The sequence below is a fragment of the Aythya marila genome (genome assembly GCF_965140915.1).
Source record: "Aythya marila genome assembly, chromosome: 4".
In the NCBI taxonomy this organism is placed as follows: Eukaryota; Metazoa; Chordata; class Aves; order Anseriformes; family Anatidae; genus Aythya; species Aythya marila.
The window spans coordinates 24,904,534-24,929,479 of record NC_139045.1 but is presented as its reverse complement, the minus strand read 5'-3'; the positions used below and the strand labels follow the sequence as shown (position 1 = coordinate 24,929,479).

At 39.2% G+C, this 24,946-nt stretch overlaps 1 protein-coding gene across 3 annotated transcripts in view; it reads left to right on the top strand.

The window, feature by feature from the left end:
- GALNT7 (polypeptide N-acetylgalactosaminyltransferase 7) overlaps positions 1-24,946 on the top strand; it is a gene marked incomplete at its 5' end in the record, with an annotated part of 70,756 nt that overhangs the window by 33,991 nt on the left and 11,819 nt on the right. Inside the window, 6 exons of one of the 3 annotated variants that reach the window (XM_082758501.1) lie at positions 13,277-13,443; positions 19,748-19,878; positions 20,059-20,138; positions 21,551-21,733; positions 21,898-22,080; positions 24,816-24,933. In XM_082758501.1, the coding sequence (XP_082614627.1) occupies positions 13,277-13,443; positions 19,748-19,878; positions 20,059-20,138; positions 21,551-21,733; positions 21,898-22,080; positions 24,816-24,933 (862 nt within the window). The remainder of the gene's footprint in view (positions 1-13,276; positions 13,444-19,747; positions 19,879-20,058; positions 20,139-21,550; positions 21,734-21,897; positions 22,081-24,815; positions 24,934-24,946) is intronic. The other 2 variants (XM_082758499.1, XM_082758500.1) reach the window with 2 other exon arrangements.

Genomic DNA, 24,946 nt, shown 5'->3' with positions numbered 1-24,946 from the left:
TGAATTATTTTCCCATTTATTTTCCTTCCCCTTTTCATCCTACTGATCTCTTTAGAAGGTCATTTTAGTTGGTAAGGCCGGTCAACATTCAGCATAATCCTACTGAAGAACAGTATAATCATCCTTTTTTTTGGTTGCCAGCATTGCTAATTGAGGAAGATATTTCAGGCAAAGACAGAGTTATACATTCTGAGATGTTCAAATCCAGGTAGGCCTCACCTCTGCCTTTTCCTTGAGGCATAAAAATTCTTCAGTGTTACCCTCAGCACTCAGATTGGTTCAGGGAAGTACGCCAAGTGCTTCCCCAGGTGGTGTTGGCAGGAGTGAAATAGCACTGCAAGAGCTGAGTCTCTCAGCTTAAAAGCCATGAAGCCTTGAGGCTCGACCCTGCTGAAAGGGGAAGAGGGAAGAAATGTCTGTGAAGGGGGATTCAGTCCTGCTACGGTCAGATTTGTCTTTCGAGTCAAGCACATACGTGGCCAAGGTGATTTGCCAGCTGCTGTTATTGATTCAGCAGGAACTTTGCTGGGGACTGTGGGCTGTCTCAGCTGCCATAAAAAGCCTCTTGCTGCCCCCTGTAGAGAGAAATAATATTGGATGGCGTGTTGATATGGTTTGTCAGGTACATCGGAAAATGTTCCTTTGGCTAGTACTGTGTATTCCTGCCTGGTGTATTGTAACCAGGCTGTTTTGAGGTTGAAGGCAAACACTTCTGTTGGCATGAAAGTCACAGGTTCGGTTAAATGAAACCAGGAATGTATGGGGATGCTGAAATATCTGTGTACAAAATTTCAAATCATCTCACTTCAGCCTTTCAGCACTCTGCGGGAGGGCCAAGGGAACCATAAGCTGGGTTTAGGTGGAGCAATACTTGTATTCCATTTTACTTCTGGTTGCAAAGAAATGGGGGCAGGCTGAGCAGACCCTGTCCAAAACCTCTGTACGGTTGCTGGAAGAAAACTTTTTTTTTAAAAACTTGGTGTTTTTTTTTTTACCAAGTTGTTGTTTTGATTTTATTTTTAATTCTAATAGGCAAAGCCTTTTAAAGAGCCTTTATTCAGTTTTACCTTTTGTTCTGCTTCCTGGCAGAACTCTAGTTAAACTAATGTTAGCTTTAGGGAATACAGTAATTAATTAATTTACTCCCAGGGTATTTTTGTGATCAGGAGTGTGCACAGAGATAAAGCTAAATAAAAACAAAATGATAAAGTTTCTGGATGATTTTAGATTCAAGATAAACACACCATGCTAGGGAAATAGAAAATGGATGTAGGCTGGGGATAAATTTTGTTAGGTACAAGGTGCGTCCTCTCAAAAAAAAAAAAAAATCTGAAGAGAATTTTGTTTCCAGCACCCCATCCAGTGTTTAAAAACCACCTGTCCAGTGTTTAAAAAAATAATAATAATAACAAATCCAAATGTTCTGGGTTTGACCAAAGATCTATCTTCTCTGTGTAATAACATATGCGTGAGAGAAAACATACAATAATGGAGTAACTTCCATTGCTGGAAACCGGTGGGCAAGGGCTTCTTGAGCCAAAAATTGCAACAGGATCGTCATACTTTGTGGACCCTTTTCAGTGCTCTGACTTGTCTTTTAAGTATCTTTGAACTTCTAGAATTCAGTACATCCTGAGAGAAAGTCTTTTTCCAGGCTGAAGTAAACAGTATGTGTGCTAAAATGCTCAAAGAGCTGTCCGTATTTGGCTCCAAGGTTTCAAGTAGCAAAAACAAGTTCGGAGACCGTCTCTGAGTGCTGTGTGCACTGTGTCTGTTTCTTACACTGTGTGTGCACTCACTTGCACTTGTAGTGGGCTCTCCTTCCAGTTCATTGCCTGGATAGTGTCCTTGAATTCTTCTGCAGCTTTTTATAGTCATTTCAATTGAGACTGCCAAAGTTTGTTTCTTTTTTATTGCCCAGTAATGACCTGGAAGAGGAGGTAGACAGCTTGGATCCCAGCACAGATGCTTAGGCTGCTACAGTCGCAAATTCTCTTCAGTGTTCATTCCTCCTCCTTAAGCAGTTATTAATCTAAAAGGATCTTCTGTCTTATCCTGATGTACTTTGCTGAAGAGCTTTGCTTGAAAAGAAACCAAAGATCCTTGTCAAAGACTTTGGAAGTTCAGTTACTCTATTTAGCAGACTCACTTGTGTTCACATATTTTTTTGATTCCTTTAAAAGATTGTAATATGTTTCTGCAGCATGGATTTCTTCCACAAAAGCTGTGCCTATGACTTACTAATTTGGTTCTTTATTATTAGCTTCTATTCATCACTGGAGTCGGACTTAGTAGTCAGCTATTCTTTAGATCCCCAGGGCCCTTTTGTAAAAAATGGTGTCAGATTTTCCTACTTCTGTTTGCTTGAAATGAAGGCTGGTGTCAGCAGTAGTTATACACCATGATAGTTAATCAGTTTATGTTGCATTCTTCTGGAAATACTGTGTTTAACCAAAAAAAAACAAACAAACAAAAAAAAAAACAATTAGGTTATTCAGAGGAAAAAAAATCCAGTAAAAGCTATCCTACAGATATCATCTGTTATTTCCAAATTACAAAGTCTGCAAGCTTTGGGTAGCTGAAGATAGGAGCATGTACTGGGAAGTATCACTGTATACTTGACCTTTTTTTTTCCATGGATATCTGATGTTGGTCACTGTTAAAGAGTTCAGTGGAAATATTTAATTTAGTTTTCTTGCTTCTGAAGTGGTCTCTTTTCATTCTGAGCATTTATCAGACCACCAGACTTTCTGGCGGGCATCCTACTTGTGTTTGAAAAAAAAAAAAAATCCAATAGCAGCTTTCATACTGAAGTAAGCAATTTCCCAAGCTTTTTTTTTTTTTTTTTTTTTTTTTTTCCCCTCCATCTATCTTATTACTTACATTCAGTTTGCCTGAATTAGTGATTAGTGCTCATTTCTGTTTTCATTTTAGATACCACCCAGTTTATTTAAAGAATGTCATTCTCACTGCTAGCAGCATCTCGTTTTTATTCATGCTGCCTTTTGTAGTTCCTTGCTAGACTTTTATTTATTTATTATGATTAGTGGTAAATATTCTGGGCTTCTAGTATAGTGTCGTTGAAAAAGCTCCCCTTTACAGCTCCCCTTTTCAAGAGGAGGTGTTAACAAGGACACTTATTTGGCATTGAACACTCAGCACGTTGTGCCCATAATTAGAACAGGGCTCCCAAACAGGTGTATTTTGTGCTGAGGACTCGTATCGTGCTTTTTCACTTGTGGGTTTTCTGATGTTCTGTCCCCTGGAAACACTAATGATACCTAAAACTGTATGCTCTGGAGCACAGTTTGTATTTATTGTGTGCCCTGAGGCAGTGGAAGTCTCTTGCCTGTGCTTTCTGTGCTGTCAAGTGCTCTGATTCCTCTGTGCACATGCTGGTGCCTGTCTGAATCCCACTTGGACAGCTGGTACTTCCCCCTGGTGGTATCGATGGCTTCCCTTGTCTTCATGCTAGAAGATCCCATTTAAGTTCTGGTAATCTGTATCTGGTTCATTTTGGAGAAGGCAATCTTCCCTGGATAAAGTTAATCTATGACAAAAATTTAGTCTAGTCTTCCTCTTGTCTGTAAGCCCTTCTCATTGCTCTTACCATTTCACCGATCTCAACTCCACCAGAGTTTTGCCTTTTCTTCTTCCTCTCTGCATGTGCTTGAGCATTTTTTCTCTGTACTCCTTCTAGGCAGTCAGGCCCTACTTTCCCTACTCTTGCTTTTTGCATCCAAGCTCCATCAGAAGCTCCTGGGCTAGCCAGGTGGGCTTTCTGCTGTACCATTCCTGTAGGAATGGGCTATTCCTCTTGAGGAGATTGTCCTCAGAGAGCTAGGCCCTTTTGGCAAACTTGTAACACCTGAAATGATGAGCTTCTTCTGGCAGATGTTGGGAAACATTTAAACAGTGGATTCATTGTGAAAGAGAGTCAAAGGAGAGAAAACTGCCTTATGGACAAAACCACTGAGTAAAATGTGGAGCTCTGAGAAGATGCTGTATGGTGTGTTGCTCATTTCAAGAGGTTTGCCTGGTTATACGATCCTGAGACAATTTTAGTTGTTCCAAAGAACCTGCATTCAGTGCTTCTACAAGAAATGTGTCTGCGACGTGCTAGTGGCAGCAGTCTCTCATAGCAGTTTTTCTCTCAGAAACCCTGAGAAGCAATGCAGGTTTTTCTTTATCAAGTTCATTTCCACAGCAGAACAACACCTCCCATTCTCTTATATGGAGAGCTCAGCTGGGCTGATGTCAAGCTCATTGCACTTTGGGTTAAGATTTAGGTCAAGAAGCACTCTCTTGAACTATATTGCAAGTGATGCTCTGTGAAACTCCCTGTTAACTAACTTAGGTTACTTTGGAGCCCTAAAGCCAGGGATGTTCTTACTGTTGATCAGACTTTATGCCAGCATAATTAACTGTGTTGTCTGTAAGAAAGGATCCCTGCTCAACATGCTTTGCTCAGACTTGATATGCTGTTGTTATCCTACCCATAGAAGACTTGCTTACAAATTATTATTACTGACCCAGAGGGTTTTAGTCTTATGATTTTATTTATGCTTGATTTTTTTGACAGCCTCTTTTGACAAATGCTACAGGAATTTTACCCTGAGTAGTTTGACTGGGAGAGAAAGCATTATGACTCTTTGTGAATGTTTATGATATGAGACAAATTAATCTCTTACTGAATTTTTATTTCAGTATTATAACAGATAACTGCTGTCTCTTCACCACTGTGAGCCAGAATCTCAAGTGCATTACCCACACTCATCTGTCAGTCTGATTGTAGCAAAATAAATATTTTAAAGTGTTTTTTCCTTCCATGGATTATCCAAATTTACTTTCCTTTTTAATGACGTTATTGCCTCTTACAGGGCATGCCTCCTGGGCCATAAACCCCATACTTGAATAATTGGATCTGTTGTCCTGGATCATCTTTTTACATCAAAAAGAAATGGTGATAAGTTGTTGAAAAAAAATCAAAAAGTAACTCTTCCTTGCTTGAGTACCGTGCTCTGGGTGTACAGAAATGTGTTTTCGGACAACTGTTTTTGCAACTCCCAACATTTTATAAAATGTTTTTTTGATGGTCATAACAAAGTGAATAAGAATTGACTTGGTTGTAAAATCATAAATGTAGTTTTGGAAGGCGTTCATACTATCATTTTATTTTTTTTTACTATTATTTTTGGTATAAGCAGAGGAGGGAATTCTTTCCAAAAATAAAGCCTTGAGTTAACATAAGAATTCTCTCATAACAAGCTGTATGTTATTAAAACAAAACTGTTATTTAGTAAAGACAGTTTCCTACCCTAGTTTGATGATGATGCCTTGGACGCTTTAGCTGGTCCCAGTGCTGTTAAAAATATCAAATTCTATAGCACGTTTTTAGTGCTTACTTGAGTTGAAAAAATAACAAAATCTTTAGTTATAAACAATTACTCAAGGCACATGATAGGGCAAATGAATCTTGGCTGCTCGTTAGAAATGGATGGCCTTTTTACTCTGGGTGAATAACATGAATTTAATATCTTTTATAATGCTTAGCTGTCCAGTGAATCTTGTCATAGCTAAGCTGATTGAATAGAAAAGCTCTGGAGTAGAGCCTGCTTTCTTCAGGAATGTGATTAGTAGCTTAATTATAGCACTGTGCAAATTACATATTTGATACTGTTATATGAAATAAGCTTTCAGTAATTACTGTTGGTATCAGTGTCAGTGGAAATGGAGCATTAGGGACTTGGTCTCATTTCACATGGTACCTTGGGAACAATCTTTTCTTCAGGCGTTACATAGTCTACTGTAACTCTTCGGTGGCCAAGAAAACTAGTTTTGCAGTATGAACATAAACCTTGGTGTGCCTTGCTGAGAATCAGGTGAACACTGGTGATCAGACTAAGTGAAGAAGGACAGTGTGTCTGTGGCCGTGCACCAGCTGCCTTACTCTTGGCAAAGTTACTGGGGGGGGAGGGGGAAATGGTGTTTAAAATGCAGTTGGGGATGTATTGTCAGAGCATCTCCTTGTGGTCAGGAAAGATGAATTTCACTTGTACTTAAGCAGAAATAAGTATTTTCTGTTAACATTTTGTTAACAGGTCCCAATGGTGAAAACTAGAGTAAGGATGGATCCAGTGTTTCTTCAATGCCAGCTACTAGCATTTCAAGTTTTAGGTTTCAGCAGAGAAATAGCTCACCCTAAGAGCACAAAGAAGTTGACAGAAGCACCAGGTGTGTTGTCTGTTACTTCTGTGTGCGTATACATCTAAGTGAGAAGACTGAGCTCTGAACAGAACCTCTTATTCAAATAAATACATATGCATAGCATACATATATGGTGTACAGCATATATACCTGGTACATATTCAAATTCTGCCTTAAGCCTTGAGTTTGGAGGAGGAAGCGGAGGAAAGGATGAGAGGTTTTGTGCAGCTGTTTATGTAACCATCCAAGTGAAGCCTTGGATCATAAACATTTTGGGGCAAATGGAGGAAGCACTCTCTGTCAAAGGAGTTGTACTATGAATGCAAAGCTGAAATAATAATTGAACTGCTTATGCTCTGTCTTGTTCCTGCTCATCAGAATTTCATGTTAAAGCATTTAAATAAACTGGTGTGATATAAGTTATAATTCAGCCCAACTGAGCCCAGACAGGAACATGGGGGTTTTGATATCTGATGAGCAAGACATGGCAGAAATAACGTATTTCCTTGGGACTGAGCCACAAGCTTCTTCTCGCTGTTTAGTTAATTATATTAGGAAACACCTGTCACAGACTGCATTCTTTTAAGCCATGTGTTGGCAAATGCATCAAGCTGCAATTTCCTAAAGCAGTGCAAGCTCAAGCAGAGAAATGATGAGAATTACCATATACAGGGAGTTGTAGCTTCTTTGCAGTATTTTCTGACAAAACTGTGCTAGCTGCTGCAGAGGGGAGAGCAAAGTATAGGGCAGAAGAACAGCTTTTGTGTAACTGACCCACAGGAACATTGTCTTCAGGTGTCTGGTGATCAGTTTGCCCTGTCTGCCTTCTCTCTGTGGTAGTGTGCTGTTCTGCAGAGGACTTGAGAAATGTGGGGAAATACATTTTATATTTTATAATACTATTTTAATTATTATTGTATAATTACATTTTATTGTATAATTATAAATGTATTATTTTTATTATACATTTTATAATACTATTTTAAACCAAGAACATATTTTAAATGTTGTATCTGCAGAGCTACAATGCCATAAAACCCAGCGGCTCTAACTTGGAAGGTGAAAATGATCTGTCTCATATCACAGGAAGAACAGGCTGAGGACAGCTTTGGGCACAACACAAAACGGGAGCTGTGGGGGAAAGGATTTGGCTCCCTATGTCTGCAAGGCAGCCTCCCCTGGGGGAGGGAATTTGTTTCTGGCCTCTGGCTCTCCTGCACCAGCATGTTTATTGCTTAAACTTTTTCAGTGAAAGTAAGACCATGGGCAAGATTCTTGTGATTTTTTAAAAAAAAAAAAAAAAAAAAAAAAAAAAGCAAGGTTTATTCTTTTGACTTTCCTATTAGCAGTAATGTTGGGTCTCTACAAACCTTGTCTTGAATTTGGGTCGTGGTGCTCTAAGAGATAGCTCGGAAGTGCAGCTTGTGCTTCCAGGGGAATGGGCAACTAAATTCAGTCATATAGCTTTGCAGGCTGCTTCAGGAATGGAAGCAGACAAAGCCTGTAGCTATTATAAAAATAGGAAATGCTGCTTTGGCATAGGTTTAAGCTGTTAAATAGCGTGTAAGAGCAGTTTTGCTACTGCTTGCTGAAGGCAAAAAGAAAAATACCCAGCTGAGCAAACTGTCCTTCCTGGGTTGTCTGTTCACTTCTTTCCTGGAACCCCTGTTTTGTGAGTTATCTATTAAAAGTTTATATTCATGCTGATAATGTATAAAAATATCCTGTAATGATTCATAGGTAATAAATACAAAGTTAACAATAGATTTACTTAGTTATACCTTAGCAAATGAATGCAGAGTTCTGTAATCTGCTTCTCTCTGTGCCAGACAGAGGCATTGATGTTTCAGACTTGCAGGCACTCAAGCAGCAGGGCTCAGTGAGGACCTTGGTGTTGGCAGCTGTATAGATGAGTAAACTGTTGGAAGGTGCTTTGTGAAAGAAGCTCTCATCCATCTTCCTAGGGGGTAGATGCAGTTTACTGCAGTAGTCATAATAAATTGATGATTTAAAACAGCGTGCAGCCCCGAATTCAGAATTAAACTATGTAAACAGCCTGCTGTCTGCTGAGCGCCTGTGTCCTTATAAGATAAGAATGGGGCTTATGAGAAAAGGAAGCTGCAAATGGCAACAGCTCCTGACTTCCTCTAAGGCTCTGCTAGTGCTAGAGCTGCTCAAAGAAACAAATGCATGCATTATCAAACAATTAGCAGTTGGTGATTATTGATATCACTGTGAATCATATGCATTTTTCAACATGAAATGCAACTTAAAGCTGTTCGTAATTTTAAATTGTATTTTATATTCATTCAAAAGAGAGATTAGAACTTTAATGTTAATCACAATTTCAGGTTAATGTGTTAATACAAATGCTAAATTGAGACCTTCATCTCTTCACTCACTCGGGGCTCAGCAGAAACAGAACTGACTCGAGTGTTGTAGGAGTTGTCTCCTTGGGCGGTTACAGCAGTGCTGCCCTGGAGAAACCTGTGCTGCTGCCTTCTGGGCTGAGCACACAGGCACGGTGCTGTGAAATTAGAAACAGCCAGATTGGGGCCCAGTGTGCCTTTGGTACACACAGGTGCAATTTAAGCAGCTGACCTGAGCTTGACAGTAACAGGGAGGAGAGCTGGCTGTGGCCACATGCTTGCTTTTCTCTGGATTTGAGATGCTTGCTTGCTAGGAAAGTGAGGAATTCAGGATAACAGGAAATTCAGTTAGCTCAAGATCTCAAATTATCCTTTAAGTAGCTATCTGATTGAGACTAACTCTTAAATTGCTGTCAGGGTGCTGTCATCATTTGCTGCTTGTATTTTTTGCTTGGTGGTTGGAGTACACTTCCAGGAGAAGCAGCAAATAGCCTGGGCTTTTTTTTTTTTTTTTTTTAGACTGAGGAAATTTGAGCCTACGTCTGTGATTGTGGTGGTTGCTGCCAGGGAGGCTGTAGGATTCATCCAGTCCTTGGGCCATGCACCCACATGTGGTCACTTCTGTGGGACTAAGGGCCATCAGCAAGAGCAAGCCAATAAAGAGAGAACTAAGCACTAAATTTCCTCAAGCCAAGGGGTGCTTCAGCCCAGATCTCCAACTTCTTGTACGGAGGAGTTCCCCAGAAAAGGTGTCCTCTGCTGAGGCAGGTGGCGGAGGGGCAGGGATGCTGGGTAGTACTGTGTCCCTTCAGCTATGGAGAAGGGAGCGGGAATAATTTGTATGGTAAGTATATGGGCTGGTGGTCAGAAGAAACATTACTCACTCTGTTTCTCCATTAGGTCATGGCTGTATCTTTCAAAAGGTTTCTTCTCCTTCCAGCAATTAGTCAGCCCATGGTTCTGCTCAGTACTACTGGTGCTTGCTTGGGGACAGGAAGCTTTGACTTGTGGGCTGGTCTGAAGGTGTTGATTCCCTTCACCTATGAGCTCCCTCAAGAAAGGAAGCATAGAGAGCTGCTCCTCCCTGCAACGTTACTGAGGAACAGTGTTGCCAGTCCTTAATGGATGTGTATGCTTCTGCCTCATCTTGCTCCATGCCAGAGCTCTTTACTGGGGTCAGACAAAGTGAAGTGTCTAGTGGCAGTGCTAGCTTAAGGATGCTCTGGTCTCACTCCTACAGATCTACTGCAGTGTGGTGTCATCCCAGGTCTACCAGTAAGAATTCAAAATATTTTTTGCAGGTGAGCTGATGTTTGCTATCCTGGTTCGCAGCTTATCGCCACAGTTGTCCTGCAGGCCTCGTCTGAACAGACACCATGCAGGACAGAGGCTGCTCTGAGCAGCACGTGGGCAGGACAGAGCACCCAGAGGAGGAAGCTAGGGCCTGAACCTACTTAGATCCTCTTTGTCACAGATCTGCTTGTACTTTGAATCTGCCCCGTGCCCGATTTTAAAAGCTGCATTGGCGCCTATACCAACTTGCCCCTATCTTTTAAAACAGAAATATTAGCTTGTAAGTGTAGGCTTTTAACTTCCCCTTCCTGGTGTCTAAAATTCACAGGTAAACTAGAACTGTAAAATCCAGCTTCAAACACGGGGAAAGTGCGTCATACATGGTTGGTTGGTGTTTGGTTTGCTAACCACTGGATGTCACTGCTGCTCCACAAAGAGATTCTCCCCAGCTCCCTTCGCTGTGGGACTGGACATACGGGAGCAGAGGATTTGGGGTTTTGCCACTCAAATAATTGAACAGCAATCACGTTTCTTGGGAAAATTGCCTGAGAGATTAAAATATACATTAACCGCTTATATCTAAAGCAACAACTAATTCCCAATTCAAGGTAATTCCCAATGCAAGGTAAGAGAAAAGATTGTGTGTGCAAATTACTGCAGTCTGTTACGTTCAGGGGCTTGATGAGTCGGTATGTTGCCTGTCTAGTAAGTGAAATCAAGTCCCTGCAAAAAATTAGAAGTGTGATTTAGAAGTATAAGTGCAGTGTTTTTACGGCTTACAAATGGTATATTTAGCAACACGTGATTTTTTAAGTTTAAGTAAAATGTGCTGAGAGATTTGGGGAGATTAAGTTGGGTTGGTAGAAAAAAACCCTAGACCTCTGCTTTTATGTTTTAAAAATATATTAAATACAGATCAAAAAAGCTTATAAATTGCTCACAGATGTGGTGTTCAATTCAATTTTTGTAATAGGTTTGTTTTTTAAATATGCTAAATTACTGTCTTTCATTCTTATGCCTTTAACCATTTTGTTCCTATATTATTTGCTTACACTACAGAAAGTGGAAGAAATAAGCACACACAAGATTTTGGTTTGTTGCAGCATTTGCTTTGTTTGTTTTGTTTGTTGAAGGCAGTCTGAAATGTCATGGCTGTCTGTCTTTTTAATTGGAAAGCAAAAGTTTCCAGTGAAAACTTCCAAAGATGTCAGTCAGCAGCACCAGATACTGCCTTCTTCTTCAAGGCAGTATCTGTTATTAATGTTCTGTTATTAACCTGCTGTTAAACGTGTAACAGAAAACCTTTCTTTAAACAGCTGACTTAACACACCTAGTTAGCCTCTCCATTTTATCTCTACAAATAGCTAAATAAGTTGTCGACAACTTAAATTCTTGTGCTAGAGATTGAAGTATTGTGACTTGTAATCAGCTGAAATCTCTGAGAGGAGTTTGTGGAAGAAAAGCATTAATGGCCTGATCCATATAAAAAAAAAAAAAAAAAAAAAAGTAAGTCTAGCACCTGTGTATTGGTACCTTATAAATACGATGAGCTGCAGGTACTTCAGGCATAAAAACAATCGAGTGGGAGGCTTTTAGACATTAAACCGTACTTCTAGAGATTATGCTGTTGTAGAGATTGCTTACATCAAGCCTGAATAAGGGAGGAAAGACCTGATCAGATAGCTCTTAGCTGCAGAGTGATTTGATTCAGTAATTTTCATTTCCCTCAGGAACAAAATGGATAGTTTTTCTATCAGCCTCAGTTTTCTTTCTTCTGGTGGGTGAGGACTATGCATCAATGCTGTTACCAGGCAATAAATGAAATAATTCCTTCTTGACCAAAGAAATGTTGTTTAAATATCTATAGACCAGTTAGATGAGTCCTTTCCATGTGTCTCTTAATTTAGTTTCAGAAAACCTGGTGATTTCTGGTGAAAAAGGTAATTTCTTTCCAAACAAAGGAATGTTTCTTTGCATTTAATAAGCTTTTTAATGTATATTGGGGAATAAAACTATGTAGGTTTGTGCATCCATAAGTTTCAAAGTTTTCATTTGTAAAAAATAATTTCTTAATACATAAATGGGTATCTTTGGAAAAAGTCAGATTCGCTCTAGTAGAGACTTTGCTTGCTTTACTTGTCTTCTGCCCACTGAAATCTGGGTCTGCATCTCTGGATTCTGTGATAGGAGGTATATTGCATTTGGAAAAGGGGACTGGTGATCAGGTAGGAAAACTTCAAGGTATAGAAATACCTGGACTGGTTGTAATTAGGGAGACTGAATAGTCTCATTTAGGGCTGCAGCTGGGGAAGCGAACACGACAATTGCAAAATAAATGCATTGTTGATAAATGTGATTTAATGAATGTTGAAAAGTGTGGCTGAAATACTTGTGTTGCTTGCCACTAAATCATCTGTAATCCCTCAGGAAAAAAAGACATGAGTTCTTCCAGACACTTTGTGTGGGAAAACTATGTAGTATGTGGAGGGAAAAATGTAATGAGTGGAAAAAGTAAAAGGATGATTATGCCATTATGTTCATTCACTTGCATGTCCTTTGCCCAGAGTGTTGTCTTCAGTTCTTGTGATATAGGCTGCTGCCTGTATAATTTCAGCAGCCGGAACAGGATTCAAAGGCAGTGATGTTTAGGGAATACACAGTCAGAAAGTCTAATGCTGTCTTGTGTGGATATGGGCAATCTTGCTGAAGGGAGGGACAAGGATGGGTTGCACTTTTTCCTTATAGTTAGACAACACAGTGAAATTGAAATGCAGAATGTTTTAAATGGATGCAGAAGTGCTTTTTGCGGCACAGAGTTTTACTGGTACAGATGGTTCATTTGAAAAACTTAGTAGGAATGAACATAGGAACCAGTCATGTTTCTGATGTCACTCTTTTTTGGTGTTGGCCAAGACATAAGAAAAATGAAAATAAATAAGAAAGATAGAGTCAGATATATGTTTGACTGAACCTGTTGCTTGAATATCCACCCAGTGCATTTGTGGGGATAGAAACTATTTATTTTAATCAATATTTGCATTTTATTATTGTGCTAGCATTTATTAGAAAATTTTAAATAGGCATAACTCTCAAATAAGCCATAAATTCTTTATCTTTATCTAAAATTAAGTGGACAGTGTTTAATTTCAGTGCTTAATTTATCACTACTCTGGGTTTTTGGCACAATTTTTGTATCTGTTCAAAATATACTTACTGTTGCACAAATTTGGCCAAAGCAGGCTGTTATTTGGGCATCATACCTCTGTAATGTGCTGCTTGAGCTGTATGATGTTTTGTGTCCTGATTCATCTAGAAGATCACCCTCAGTGAAGATTTCATGTGTGGAAAGATGATCAAGCAGTTCAGTAAATCACTGATAAAACTAACACAAGGAAATCCTTTTACAGGTGCAAATTCTGGCATTACGATGAAAACCTGCTCACCTCCAGTGTCGTCATTGTCTTCCATAACGAAGGATGGTCCACACTCATGAGGACAGTTCACAGTGTGATTAAGAGAACACCAAGGAAATACTTGGCAGAAATTGTGCTGATTGATGATTTCAGCAACAAAGGTACGTTGGCAATATTAACACACTGCTTGCAGAAAAGGAAAATTCATTGCTTTAAAAATAGGTTTCTTTTGATTTATTACCTGACATGGACTGAGTTGACTCTGCAGGAAAAATAAGTTAATTCTTCACAGTCATTTCAGTTTTCAGTGAAGGGAAAACTCTTTTCCAGTGAACTGCTTTCATAAAGGTGGTGATCCTTTTCGTGTTAGGTTCCCTTCTACAGCTGTGGAGATGTATGTAGGAGAAAGTTGGAAGAACTGGTACCTCTGTCCACTCTTGTGAAAATAAATAGTTTTAAGTGTATTGAAGGAGCTTGAGTTAAGTTTATTATAAATAATTTATTTTCTTATTCTGTAGAGGAATCCAGATTCCCTTTTTTTTTTTTTTTTTTTTTTTAACTGTAATAAAAATGTGTCTAAGGTTATTGAATTATTCTGATTCATTTTCACTATCTTTTTATTTTTTAAAATCTTTTTAAGTGCATGTTGACTTCTCCCTATATTTGAGACCTGCATATCAATGTTTTCAAAAGTCCAGAAATTTTTCTCTTCCTTTGTGATGTATGTCTGGTCTTGGTTTATAGTATGTATTTATGTGTGATTCTTACAGATATAAACATACATTGACGTTTTTCCTTTAATAGTAGTGTCTTCAGGGCTAATACAAGTCAAGGCTGAATCCAGAGAACTGAAAGCAGTATGGGAGAGATTCAAATATAACATGATTGATATAGACAAAATCACTCTGTTTTTAAACTTAATGTTAAACTTAATGTACTATTTTGATATTTGTTTAAAAAAAAAAGTCAAATTTTGCGAGATATTATTCTAATGTAGTTCTTCAATACAAGTAGACAGAGAAAAAGAGTAGTGGCATAAATAAGAACATTTTAGATATACAAGAAATGTATTCTTGTAACTGAGAGTGTTTAGACATCAGTTACTGCCTCTGACTTTCTCCTTTCAGCCAAATTATTTGATTTCTTTTTCCCTTGTCTGCTGTTAGCATGGCAATAATAGCACATCTGCCTTGCCCACAGGTTTGTGGGAATAAATCCATAAAACCAGCAAAACATTCAGGGATCAAGATGATGGTGAGACAAAAACAAAACAAAACAAAACAAAAAAAAAACTTTTGGTAGTTTTGGTAAGATTTGTAGGAAATGAAAATCTGAGATGAAAAGAGAATGTCTTCAATAGCTTTACCACTGCAAAAAATCATGGTTTCAAATCTTTGCTCTTTGCATGTTGTATAATGCTATATGGCTCTGATTTTGTGGGGCAGTTTCTCAGCAGGGCTAATCCATCATTTTGTCAAAACTTTGAGGGTATACAATGACAATTTCTTTTAGATGATGGTGATGAGCCAGGGTAGGCTTTTAGGAGTATGAGCAAGTTTGAGCTGGTCAGGAGCGTAGGATACACTCCCTTTGCCCTCTGTGTGCAATAGCTGAATTGGGCAGTGGCATAGAAAGCTGATGACTCTGTGCTGAGGCTCTCCCTTTTATCAAGTGATCTGGGCTTGTCCCAGCTCCAGCCTCACAGCAGGAGTTGTTTTCTGCTGTTCTGCCCGCTATAAACCCTACGTTTGAAATCATCATGCAGTTGGGATTGACTTTTTTGAGTATAAGTTGCTATTAAAGATAATTAATGCATACTAATTTTTACTTCGTACCCGTGGGTAGGTATCATTTTCTGTTTGTTTTTACAGGAGAGGAAAAGTATTGTAAACTTGACTACATCTGGCTTAGTCTAATAAAGATACTGAATGTTACATTATAGTCTCCCGTATCCTTTACAGCCTTTGAGAATTTGGCTTAGATATACACACACGCTGTAAAACAAAAATATCTTCTCTCCTAAGGGATATAATTTTAATAATTCAGTCAGCAGACATGTACTGTGTGTTTCCTTTTCGGCTGGGATCACAGCTTTCCTTCAGAGCCATTAAAGGGCTGCCCGAGTGAGCAGCATAAAGTAACTACAATGCTGATGGTCTCTAGAAATATTAGCAGGCTTTTACTAATGATTGGGTTCAGTGTTTGGGTTGCACGAGTCATAGCTGACTCCATGCTATATATATGTAATTTACAGAATGAGTTTGGCATAACTGGTACTACAGTTTCCAGTACCTGATTATTATTAAATAAAGGTAGTGTTTTTCAAGAAATTTGTTTTCGAACGCAGAACTTATGCTCTTTGCTCACATAAGCATGGCTAGCAGATACAGCTAGCCTAGAACTAACACCAGCAGACCCTTGTCTTCATTTTTCCCACACTTCATTTTCCCAAATAACTTTAGGTTAGAAAATTGAGTAAAGCAAGCACAAGATGAAATGTTCTCATGTGCAAGCGACTCGAAAACAAGCAGGGACTGGAATTACTCTGAACACCTTGCTGCAACTGCACTATTTCCCTATAACAATTCATTAAAGTGCTTTAGGCTATTACTTGGTAAACATAATTAACTTAATTTCAATAATTCAAATTGCATTCTAGATGAAAAAAGTGGCTGAGGGAGGAGAATCTTGCTCTACTTCTTTCTCCCCAGAGAAAAGCACGAGCTAGTACAGCCTGCGCAGTGTGCCAAGCTGCCTAAAGAGATCTCCAGTTGTTAGGAGAGCTGCAAAACACAAACACCCTTCCCCATAGCAGAGCTGCTCAGGGCTTTTTCTTCTTCGGCCAGAACAGAGGTGGTGCCGATTGAAGTTCAGGACTTTCTCCTTCCCCTCCTGCTTTCAGGCCACTTGCTTCCTGTCTGCCTTTCCTTACATACCTTACAGGGAGAAACAGTTGCAACACTTGGAAAATGTTATTTTCATTTGAGTTCTTTGTATAAAGTCAGCTGGGAGCAGTCTGTTTGCTGTTTGACACTGCCTTCCTTCCGTCATCTCTTCTGCAAACAGTTGAGCTGCACGGAGAGATGTGCTGAATTCAGATCCAGCTTTTTTTTTATTTGCCAAACACAGAGAGAACAGTAACAGGAAGATGATGCCAAGCTAATTGAATTATGCTAGTTCCGATATTTTCAATGAAAAACCCTGCACTCATGTGTACTAGAACTGAAAAATCATTGCAGAGCTACCACGCTGTTGGTGTGGCCACACTGCTGCCTATATATTCTCTGCTTCAGAGTTTCTTGTACAGATCAAAACTATTTTGCTGCTAGCATTAGCTGTGCAGAGAATGCAGCTGGTCTGGAAGGGCAGCGAGGGCTCTTAAAGTACGCTTTCCTGCAGCTCTCTGCAAGTGCAGTTGTGGGTATGTCTGCAGCAACTAGCTACACATTTACATATCAGCAGTATTTCTTTCTGAAGAATGCAGGTCAAAATCTCAGTGATGCATCTGCCTTTTGTAGCCGATGCACGTAAAAAGAGTAACTACGAACATGGCAGTGTTCGCAGTAGCGTTTAAAGGATTTGTCTGTATTTTGCATTTATGTGTTTTTTCTTTATGGCTGTCTGATGCAGCATCCCCTACAATAACAAAAATGGGAAATAATGAGCACAGACAGGTAACAGAGTTTTTATTAGCTTGCTTAATAGTGCTCACGGGGTAGGGGGGGAACTGAAGCGTGAATGAGTACCCGTATTCAAACTGAGAGCTCTGCACCAGCAGTGTTACAGCACAGGGCACTGGGAGCTTGAGGGAGGGCTTCTGGTACTGTTTCTCTAGTTCTTGAAATGACATCCATGTGCCAAGGAAATAAAACAGAGCTCTCCTCCTCCCCACCCTACGTTGTAATCTGCAGCGCCTAATGCCTTTTGGAGAAAAGACGTGTTTTTTAAAAGCATTGATTCATGCTGTAATCATGCACTGAGACATGGGAGAACCACCCAAACAAGGGAAGACCAGATTGGTGGTTGTAGTACTTTGGGGGGGGGGGGAGGGGGGTAAAGCAGATGTTTTCAAACAGAAAATAAAATACTTTGAGGCTGTTGACAGATATCATAAATACACCTTTTAGGTGAGTGACATTTAATACTGGCCAAACAGTATTTCTAACTGTAAAAGGATCAGGTTTTTATACGCTACTGTCACGCAGCCTTGCAAAGCCAAGTCCTTATAGTATGGGAAAGCGGGAAAATTCAGTTTTCCTGTGGGAAATAGCACTTGCTGCTAGCCCAGGCACAGTTTCAGATAATGGACTGCAAAGTCCTGAGACTTATGCTGTAGAAAAGCTTTACACAATCAATATTACAGGTTTTTACAGCTCCCTGTGAACCTTACATAGTTGAACATTTGATAACTAAAACATTTGGATTCACAGGCAGGAGAGCTGGAAATAACTTCAGGGTTTAAAAACTCTGAAACATTCCTGACAGTCCTTCTGTAGCATGTATTTGGTATTTTCAGAATAAATGATGGTGTGATATAGAGATTCTCATAGTACCATTTCAGGATGACCTCATAACTCTCTTGAATTTAGCCTTTAAAAGTGTATATAACAGCTTTCATATCACATATTCTATATATAATACATGGCATGTTATTCTATAGAGCGTAAGTGATAAAATTGTTCTTTCTCTAGTTTGATATTTATATACTCTCAAAGTTTTTCTAATGCACAAGGGTTTACAGAAGACATTGTAAATGTGTGTGGGAAAGGAGAAGAGGTTACATAAAACTTTCACTTGAGAAAACCTTTTTTTTTTTTTTTTTTTTTTTTTTTAATAAAGTTGAAGAGGAGGAATTCTACCAGTATTAAACGATTACTGGTTTGGAATATTTTCTGGTCTTTGGTAGAACTGCTGAATTTTAAAGTTTGGAAACTTCACTTTTAACAAATAAACATTCATATTTCAATTATTTATATGTAGCTTCTGTTTAAACTTGACATTTTTTGAATACTTTTGTTAAGAACAGAAAATGTACTAAAATGTAAGGTGCAGCAAACTCCAGACTCTAGTCATTTCAATTCAAGGTGCAGACAATGCTGTAGCTGAAGCACCTTGATGGATACGTTCCCATTCTCCTGGCCATGCCACGTCTGGTGTTTGCCCAAACAGAAAACAGAGCCACCTTACCCAGCAAAAAAATACTTTTCAGGCTGATTTCTGCCAGACAAATGGCTTGTGTGGCCCCAAGGTTCAGCACTGGTGCTAGGTGTAGGATATGCTCCCAGAGGAGCCAGAAGCAGTAGAGGAGGAGAAAGACCTGCTATTCTTCATGGCAGCATGCTCTTAGGTCAGCCCAGACATGTTACCTGCCTGACCCTCCAAGTGTAGACCTGCTGTGGGTGCCTCTGCTCTAGCTTAGGTGGCTCCTTTTGGGTCCCCTCTGGGAGATCCTGGAGCTGGAGGCCATTCTTTCCAGCCTTTCAGTACAAAAATAGATTTCAAATGAACAGCAATAGTTAAATTAGTGTAGCCTCAAACTGCAAGCGCCTGACTGCCAGCCCTTCTGCCTTTCTGAATTTTCTCAACAGAATCAGCTGTGCGAAAATACTATGCAACACTATCATCCTTCTTTCAATTTGTGTGGTAGGAATGTGGTTTCCAGATTAGTTTGGCAAAGCTCAATGTGCAAATCCAGATCTGTAAGCATTCAAGTATAGCCAAATTTGATTGATTGATTATCTGTTAACTCATCCCTTTACTGACCAAGTCCCTTTGGCTAAAGTGTTCCTGTACTTTTTTCATTCTGTAGGTTTGTAGCGTGATCATCAGTATGAAGAGCTACAGCTCATCCACTGCAGTTTTGGCCCTCCAATTATTCCTTGTATTATTTTAATTGAAAACACCACCACCACCACAAGTGGGGAGAGATCTAGATGAGGGAGGGGAATGACTTGAGTATGGTGGGCTTTTGTCTCAGGTTTCCAGATTTCATAGGCTGACACACAGTTTTGTATGTCAAAAAGAAAGTCAGTGAAGAAAAATGTTAAACTGAAAAGTTATGCTTTCTACTGTATATGTGACATCTGGTGAGGAAAGGTCATAAGCTGAAATTTAGAAAATTCTCTGTTGGTCTATGTGGTTGAAATATACATGAAGACTTGAAAGTCACTCCTTGATATATTAAAGTGACTGATAATTTTTCACCCAGCTCCCCTGTGGTGTGGACAGCTTCACCTGATTTTTCTTTAAATGTGATTTTAAAAGATGAACTTGTGCCACAAAGCCAGAGAGCTCCAAGGCTTGATCCCTTCAGGTTTAGTGTTTGTGAACAGCAGCACAAGTAGTTGAATTCAAGATTCTGTAAATCCTCTGTGTCTGTAAGTATTAAGTAGAGATGGATTTGGGAATACAAAACTGATTATTACTAAACTTCACCCAAATATTTTTTTCTTTGTTATTTTATAGCACACTTAAAGGAAAGACTAGATGACTACATTAAACAGTGGAACGGCCTGGTGAAGGTATTTCGAAATGAGAGGAGAGAAGGTTTAATCCAAGCTAGAAGCATTGGAGCCCAAAAGGCTAAACTTGGACAGGTAGGAACCAGCTCACAAATAAGTCTTATATATTTTTAATTTTACTCCTTTTAATCTTCATTTTTCTGCCTCTAATATCAAAGTATGGCAATGTAAAATAAAGTTAATTAAATCTTTGTGATACCCTGTATAGAGATAAAAGTGACTGTACATCTGCTTCCTTGTTTTTCTCTTTTGAAGGTTTTGGTTTACCTTGATGCCCATTGTGAGGTGGGAATTAATTGGTATGCGCCACTTATAGCTCCTATATCCAAGGACAGGTAATGTTCTACTATGATTTCCAGTGCCTGGCCTCTTAGGAAGGAAAAGTCAGAGTAACAATCCATGCTTTTCAAATTCAAATCAATAAGTTGTATATCTATATCAATATATATCTATTTCAAGCTACATCAATATTTGCTGAATCAAGGTTTTATCAACTCCCAGCAAAAAAGCTACGTAAGGAGGAAGGAAAATATCCAAGTAAATTTCCAGATAGTTTATTTCAATTGGTATACTGAATGTTGTGCTTGTTGTAGATTAAATATCAAACAACTCTTGTCTTTTGCAGTGATCTGAGGGACAGTTACAAACGTGTTCTGTTGTAGCCAAGTAAGGACCCTGATTAAGCAAAGTGTTTATTATAAATAAACAAAATCGTGATTTGGGGTCAGAGCAGTAATGGTAAGAGTTCTGATTTAACAGGGACTTAAAGCCCCTGTGATCTCAAGAGTTTGATAACTAGATAGAGGTTAAAAACGCTCGCATGCTTCCACTGAGTGTGCATTACTGTTTTACGTGCCATAGAGGTGGGAGGAGGAGGCAGCTGCAGAGGCTCCTCCGGCACTGCCTGCAGAGGATGCATATGCAGGAGGTGCTGGCAGCTCTGCAGCCTCCATCCAAGCGCTCTCCCCTGGGCACAGCGTGCTGGTCCCTCAGCACCCAAGGGAAGAGCATGGCATTATAGCTGCTTGTTGCCTCCCCCACGTGTTTTTCCAGTCTCATACGGGATTTGTCTTAAAAAGATGGAAGAGCTCTAAGAAGAAAATAAGATTGCAGTTTGGTCACTGGGAGAATTTGGGGAGAATAACATGATGTCTTTTCCTTGTCAAATGCTGTATATGACAGATCATAATGAGGAGCACATTGCAAATTAAAAAAGAAAAATTCTTTGCAGGCCATTGCTAAAAGAGCACCAATAACATATTTTTTATCCTTAAAGGCTGGATTTGCAGCACAGTTGGGCAGAAGAGTGAACATCCATATTTACACTAGTAAAATGTTTATCGTACTTATTGGCAGCTAAGATCTAATATGAATAGAAATTATAGAAGATAATAATACTGTGAGAGTTTTAGCTTTCTAAAGGCTCCTCTGTTGCCTCCAGCAATGCTTTCTTAGAAGACCAATGTCAAGAAGAACACATGCAGGAAAAACTGTAAATGAATTGATGTATTAGCATTTTAGACTGAACTTTCCTGCTTCCAGAATGTCTTAAAACAACATAAAGAAAAGACTCTCTCTTTTTTCTAATGAGGCCTCCTTTTGCAAATAATGTTTACGAGTGACTTTTCATATAAACTACTCGATGAGGAGATTAATAATTGATGGTGTAAATTTCAGATTAGACAGATTACTCTTACTCTTCTTAAATTGTATCTTGCTCTTTCTTTCCCTTCTATAAACGTTTCAGAACTACATGTACTGTACCTCTAATAGATTACATAGATGGGAATGATTATTCCATCGAGCCACAACAAGGTGGGGATGAAGATGGTTTTGCCAGAGGGGCCTGGGACTGGAGTTTGCTATGGAAACGAATTCCGTTAAGCCACAAGGAAAAGTCCAAACGAAAACATAAAACTGAGCCTTATCGGTAAAGAAAGCTGTTTACGTGTCACGGATTGTAATGAATAACTGTCTAAAGCCTTTCCTTCTTCCCTCCTCCCTCTTCTCCCGTGAACCACGATTGGCACACGTGTCCCACGCGGGTCCCTGCACATAACCGCATCCTCCCTGCCACCATCTGCCGCCCCGCAGAACCACATGCACTGTGCCACTGATAGATGTCATAGATGGCAACACTTATAAGATTGTGCCGCAAGGGGGTGGTGACGAAGATGGGTTTGCTAGAGGAGCATGGGATTGGAGTATGCTATGGAAGAGGGTTCCCTTGACCAAGCGAGAAAAGGAAAAAAGAAAGACAAAAACCGAACCGTATCGGTAATCACTAAATCACTTACCTGTTTCTTTTTTCTTAAGTAGCTATTGATCCACTAAAACTTGCATGTACTTTTAAGCCTGAAAATCTTCGTATTGCTAACCATGACAGCTGCTTTGTTTAATCAGACCTGTTTGCTGCAACTGATTACTTGTCTAAAATAGTTTTGCTACCTTCCGCTGCCTCTCCACTCCTGCTCTTGTGTGGTTAATAGGGTGTACATCAGAATAACATGGTTTTGCTTGGTGAGAAAAAGGATTGTATGACTTCGTTTCCAGTGAAAACTTTATTTAGCTATGGTATTTTTGAAAAGTAATGTTGGAAACAAAAGCTCTTATTTAATCATCTGATTTGAAATAATGAGCATGCTGTGAGTATTTGTAACAGCTGGTAATGCATAAAATCTGTAGGTTGCTGTCATGGCTTGATGCATGCATACAGCTCGTGGGTTATGCATGTACATCAGAAAAATGCCTTTTGTCATGTTTCTCCCACTTGCTTCATAATAGATCACATCTGACAAAGATGCATACTATTTAAGAATTTTGGCTACATATTTTCTAAGGTCTGAATTTGCTTGGGGATTTTACTTTAATACATATAACTTGAAGAAAACCAAAATTTATTTTCTGGGAAAACTCCAATGATTTTCACATAAGTCCCACCTTTTTCTTTGGCTTTGTAGGGGGGTATATGTTTTCTTCCCTGCAAACAGAAACTGGCTAGAAACCCTAGCTTACGTTTCTGGATTGCTTTTCAAGACTGGGAGGCTGCGGTTCTGCTGTTTTTTATTACTTTCCCCTTCACACTTAACTAATCGTGTTACTACATTTGAAAACAATCTTCACATCTTCAGAATCTAATGTCTTCTATTGCTTGTATGTATGATTTAAGCACTGTAAGAACTTATGTTGGTAATTCCCTCTCCTCACCCATGATTGTTCTTTGCTAAAATGGCAACACATGCAAGGAAGTTACAAAGCTTTGATCTGTTTTGTGTACAATCTAAATAATACCATTTTCTGACAAGGCTGTCCACATTGGAACTTTAATACTCGCTCAGAGGGGGATAAACTATTTCAAACATCACTGTTGTGTTCTGTGTTTACCATCCAAACAGGTCTTAAAATCCTTTAAAATGTTCCCAGAAACACACAACACATGTTCTCAGAATGGTTTAAAAGATGACTTTATTTTTAATAATACTTTGATAGTTACAGTGCCTTTTCTAAAAAGAGATGTTCCCTGCATCAGTTATGGCCGGGCTCTAGGCGTTTTGTTGCGGAAAAACCAAGGCATGTAAGACCAAGTAATGACTTTGCTTAAATTGTAGACATGATTGCCTAGTTTAAAAAGAAAACAAAACAATAATGAAAAAAATCCTCAACACCTTAAACAACTTAAATGACTTCTGGTAATGGGGGAGAATAGCCCCAGGACCAAATCCCACTTTCAAAAATACTGTGCTTACCCCTTTTTATCTTGTAAAATAAACTACTGAGCTTATGTGGATTTTACTGTGTTTTTTAACACACTTGATGGTGTGTTAAAGGCCAAGACTTTACTCCAGCATTTGAGGCCTCTCTACACTTGCCAGGTCTTTACGGTGCTCAGGGAAGCCAGCAGTGCAGGCAAGCCACAGGGCTGTGCGATGCCATGTGTTTCTCCCTGCTGTGCTTACTGGCTTCCTGACCCTCCAGTCCCTCTGGAGCAGCAGCAAGGCTGGAAGAAAATCCCACAAGCAGACAAGAGGAAGGAAGGGGGCATTCAGGAGGCACTCAGCATCTGATCAGGTGGTCTGGACAGCTACGTTTGCTGTGCTGTGGGCCACCCCATGTCACCTTTTCCTTGTCACCATTTTTAATCCCCAACCTAGTGGGGACTGCAGGTTTATCCACTAGGGTTTTTTTATATTTATTGATCCTTAGGGGGAAAATGCTTGGTATGTGTGCAGGAAATGGCTTAATGTATTCTACTCTCCATTTCCATGTAAGCAAGCTGCCAGAAAGTTTTGGTTAGTTTCTGCACAAATGTTCCAGTCCTAGTCACAGCATCTTTCTGACACATTAAAACTTGTTAATTGAACTTTGGCATATGTAGAGGGATTTACAAAGCCTTTTTTTTAAAAAAAAAAATAAAATAATAATAATAAAAAAAATGAAACCAAAATGGAAACCTAATATGCCTTGATCCAGGCCCTCTTAAAAATTTCACAGAGGGTAATGAAAAGTGTTTCACGTGATGGAGGTAGAAAAAGAGCCAGAGGGAAAAAGTAAAAAGCCATCATTTAACCAGGAAAACTCTGTTGCTTGATTAACAGTAAGTAAACATCAGTTTCAATGTGGCAGCTCTGCAGAACATAAACTTAAGTATGTTATATGGTCTCATCCCTTATATCAGAAACTTGAATGTCTGTTCAGTGAAAAATGTCTTGCCACAATGACTCCTAGCATTTTTCTAGTAGAAGCATGGTGGCTGGCTGAATGATAACTCTGACCAAAATTTTGTATAATTAAAAAAAAAAAAAAAAAAAGATATGCAACCTCACTAAAAATATACACAGGTCATTTCAGGAAATCACTGGAAGCTTATGACAAAGCTTTAAGATTTTTCAGTGTATTGCCATTAATCTAATCTTTATTACATGTTAACAGCAAATTGCTTCCTTGATTGGTGCTTTCTCTGAATGTTATCTAATCCTTTTGGCAGGAGGAATTACACTGTATTCTTCTTTCAGGTCTCCCGCAATGGCTGGTGGATTGTTTGCCATTGAGCGCGATTTCTTCTTTGAACTCGGTCTCTATGATCCAGGACTTCAGATCTGGGGTGGTGAAAATTTTGAAATTTCTTACAAGGTAACACTAAATA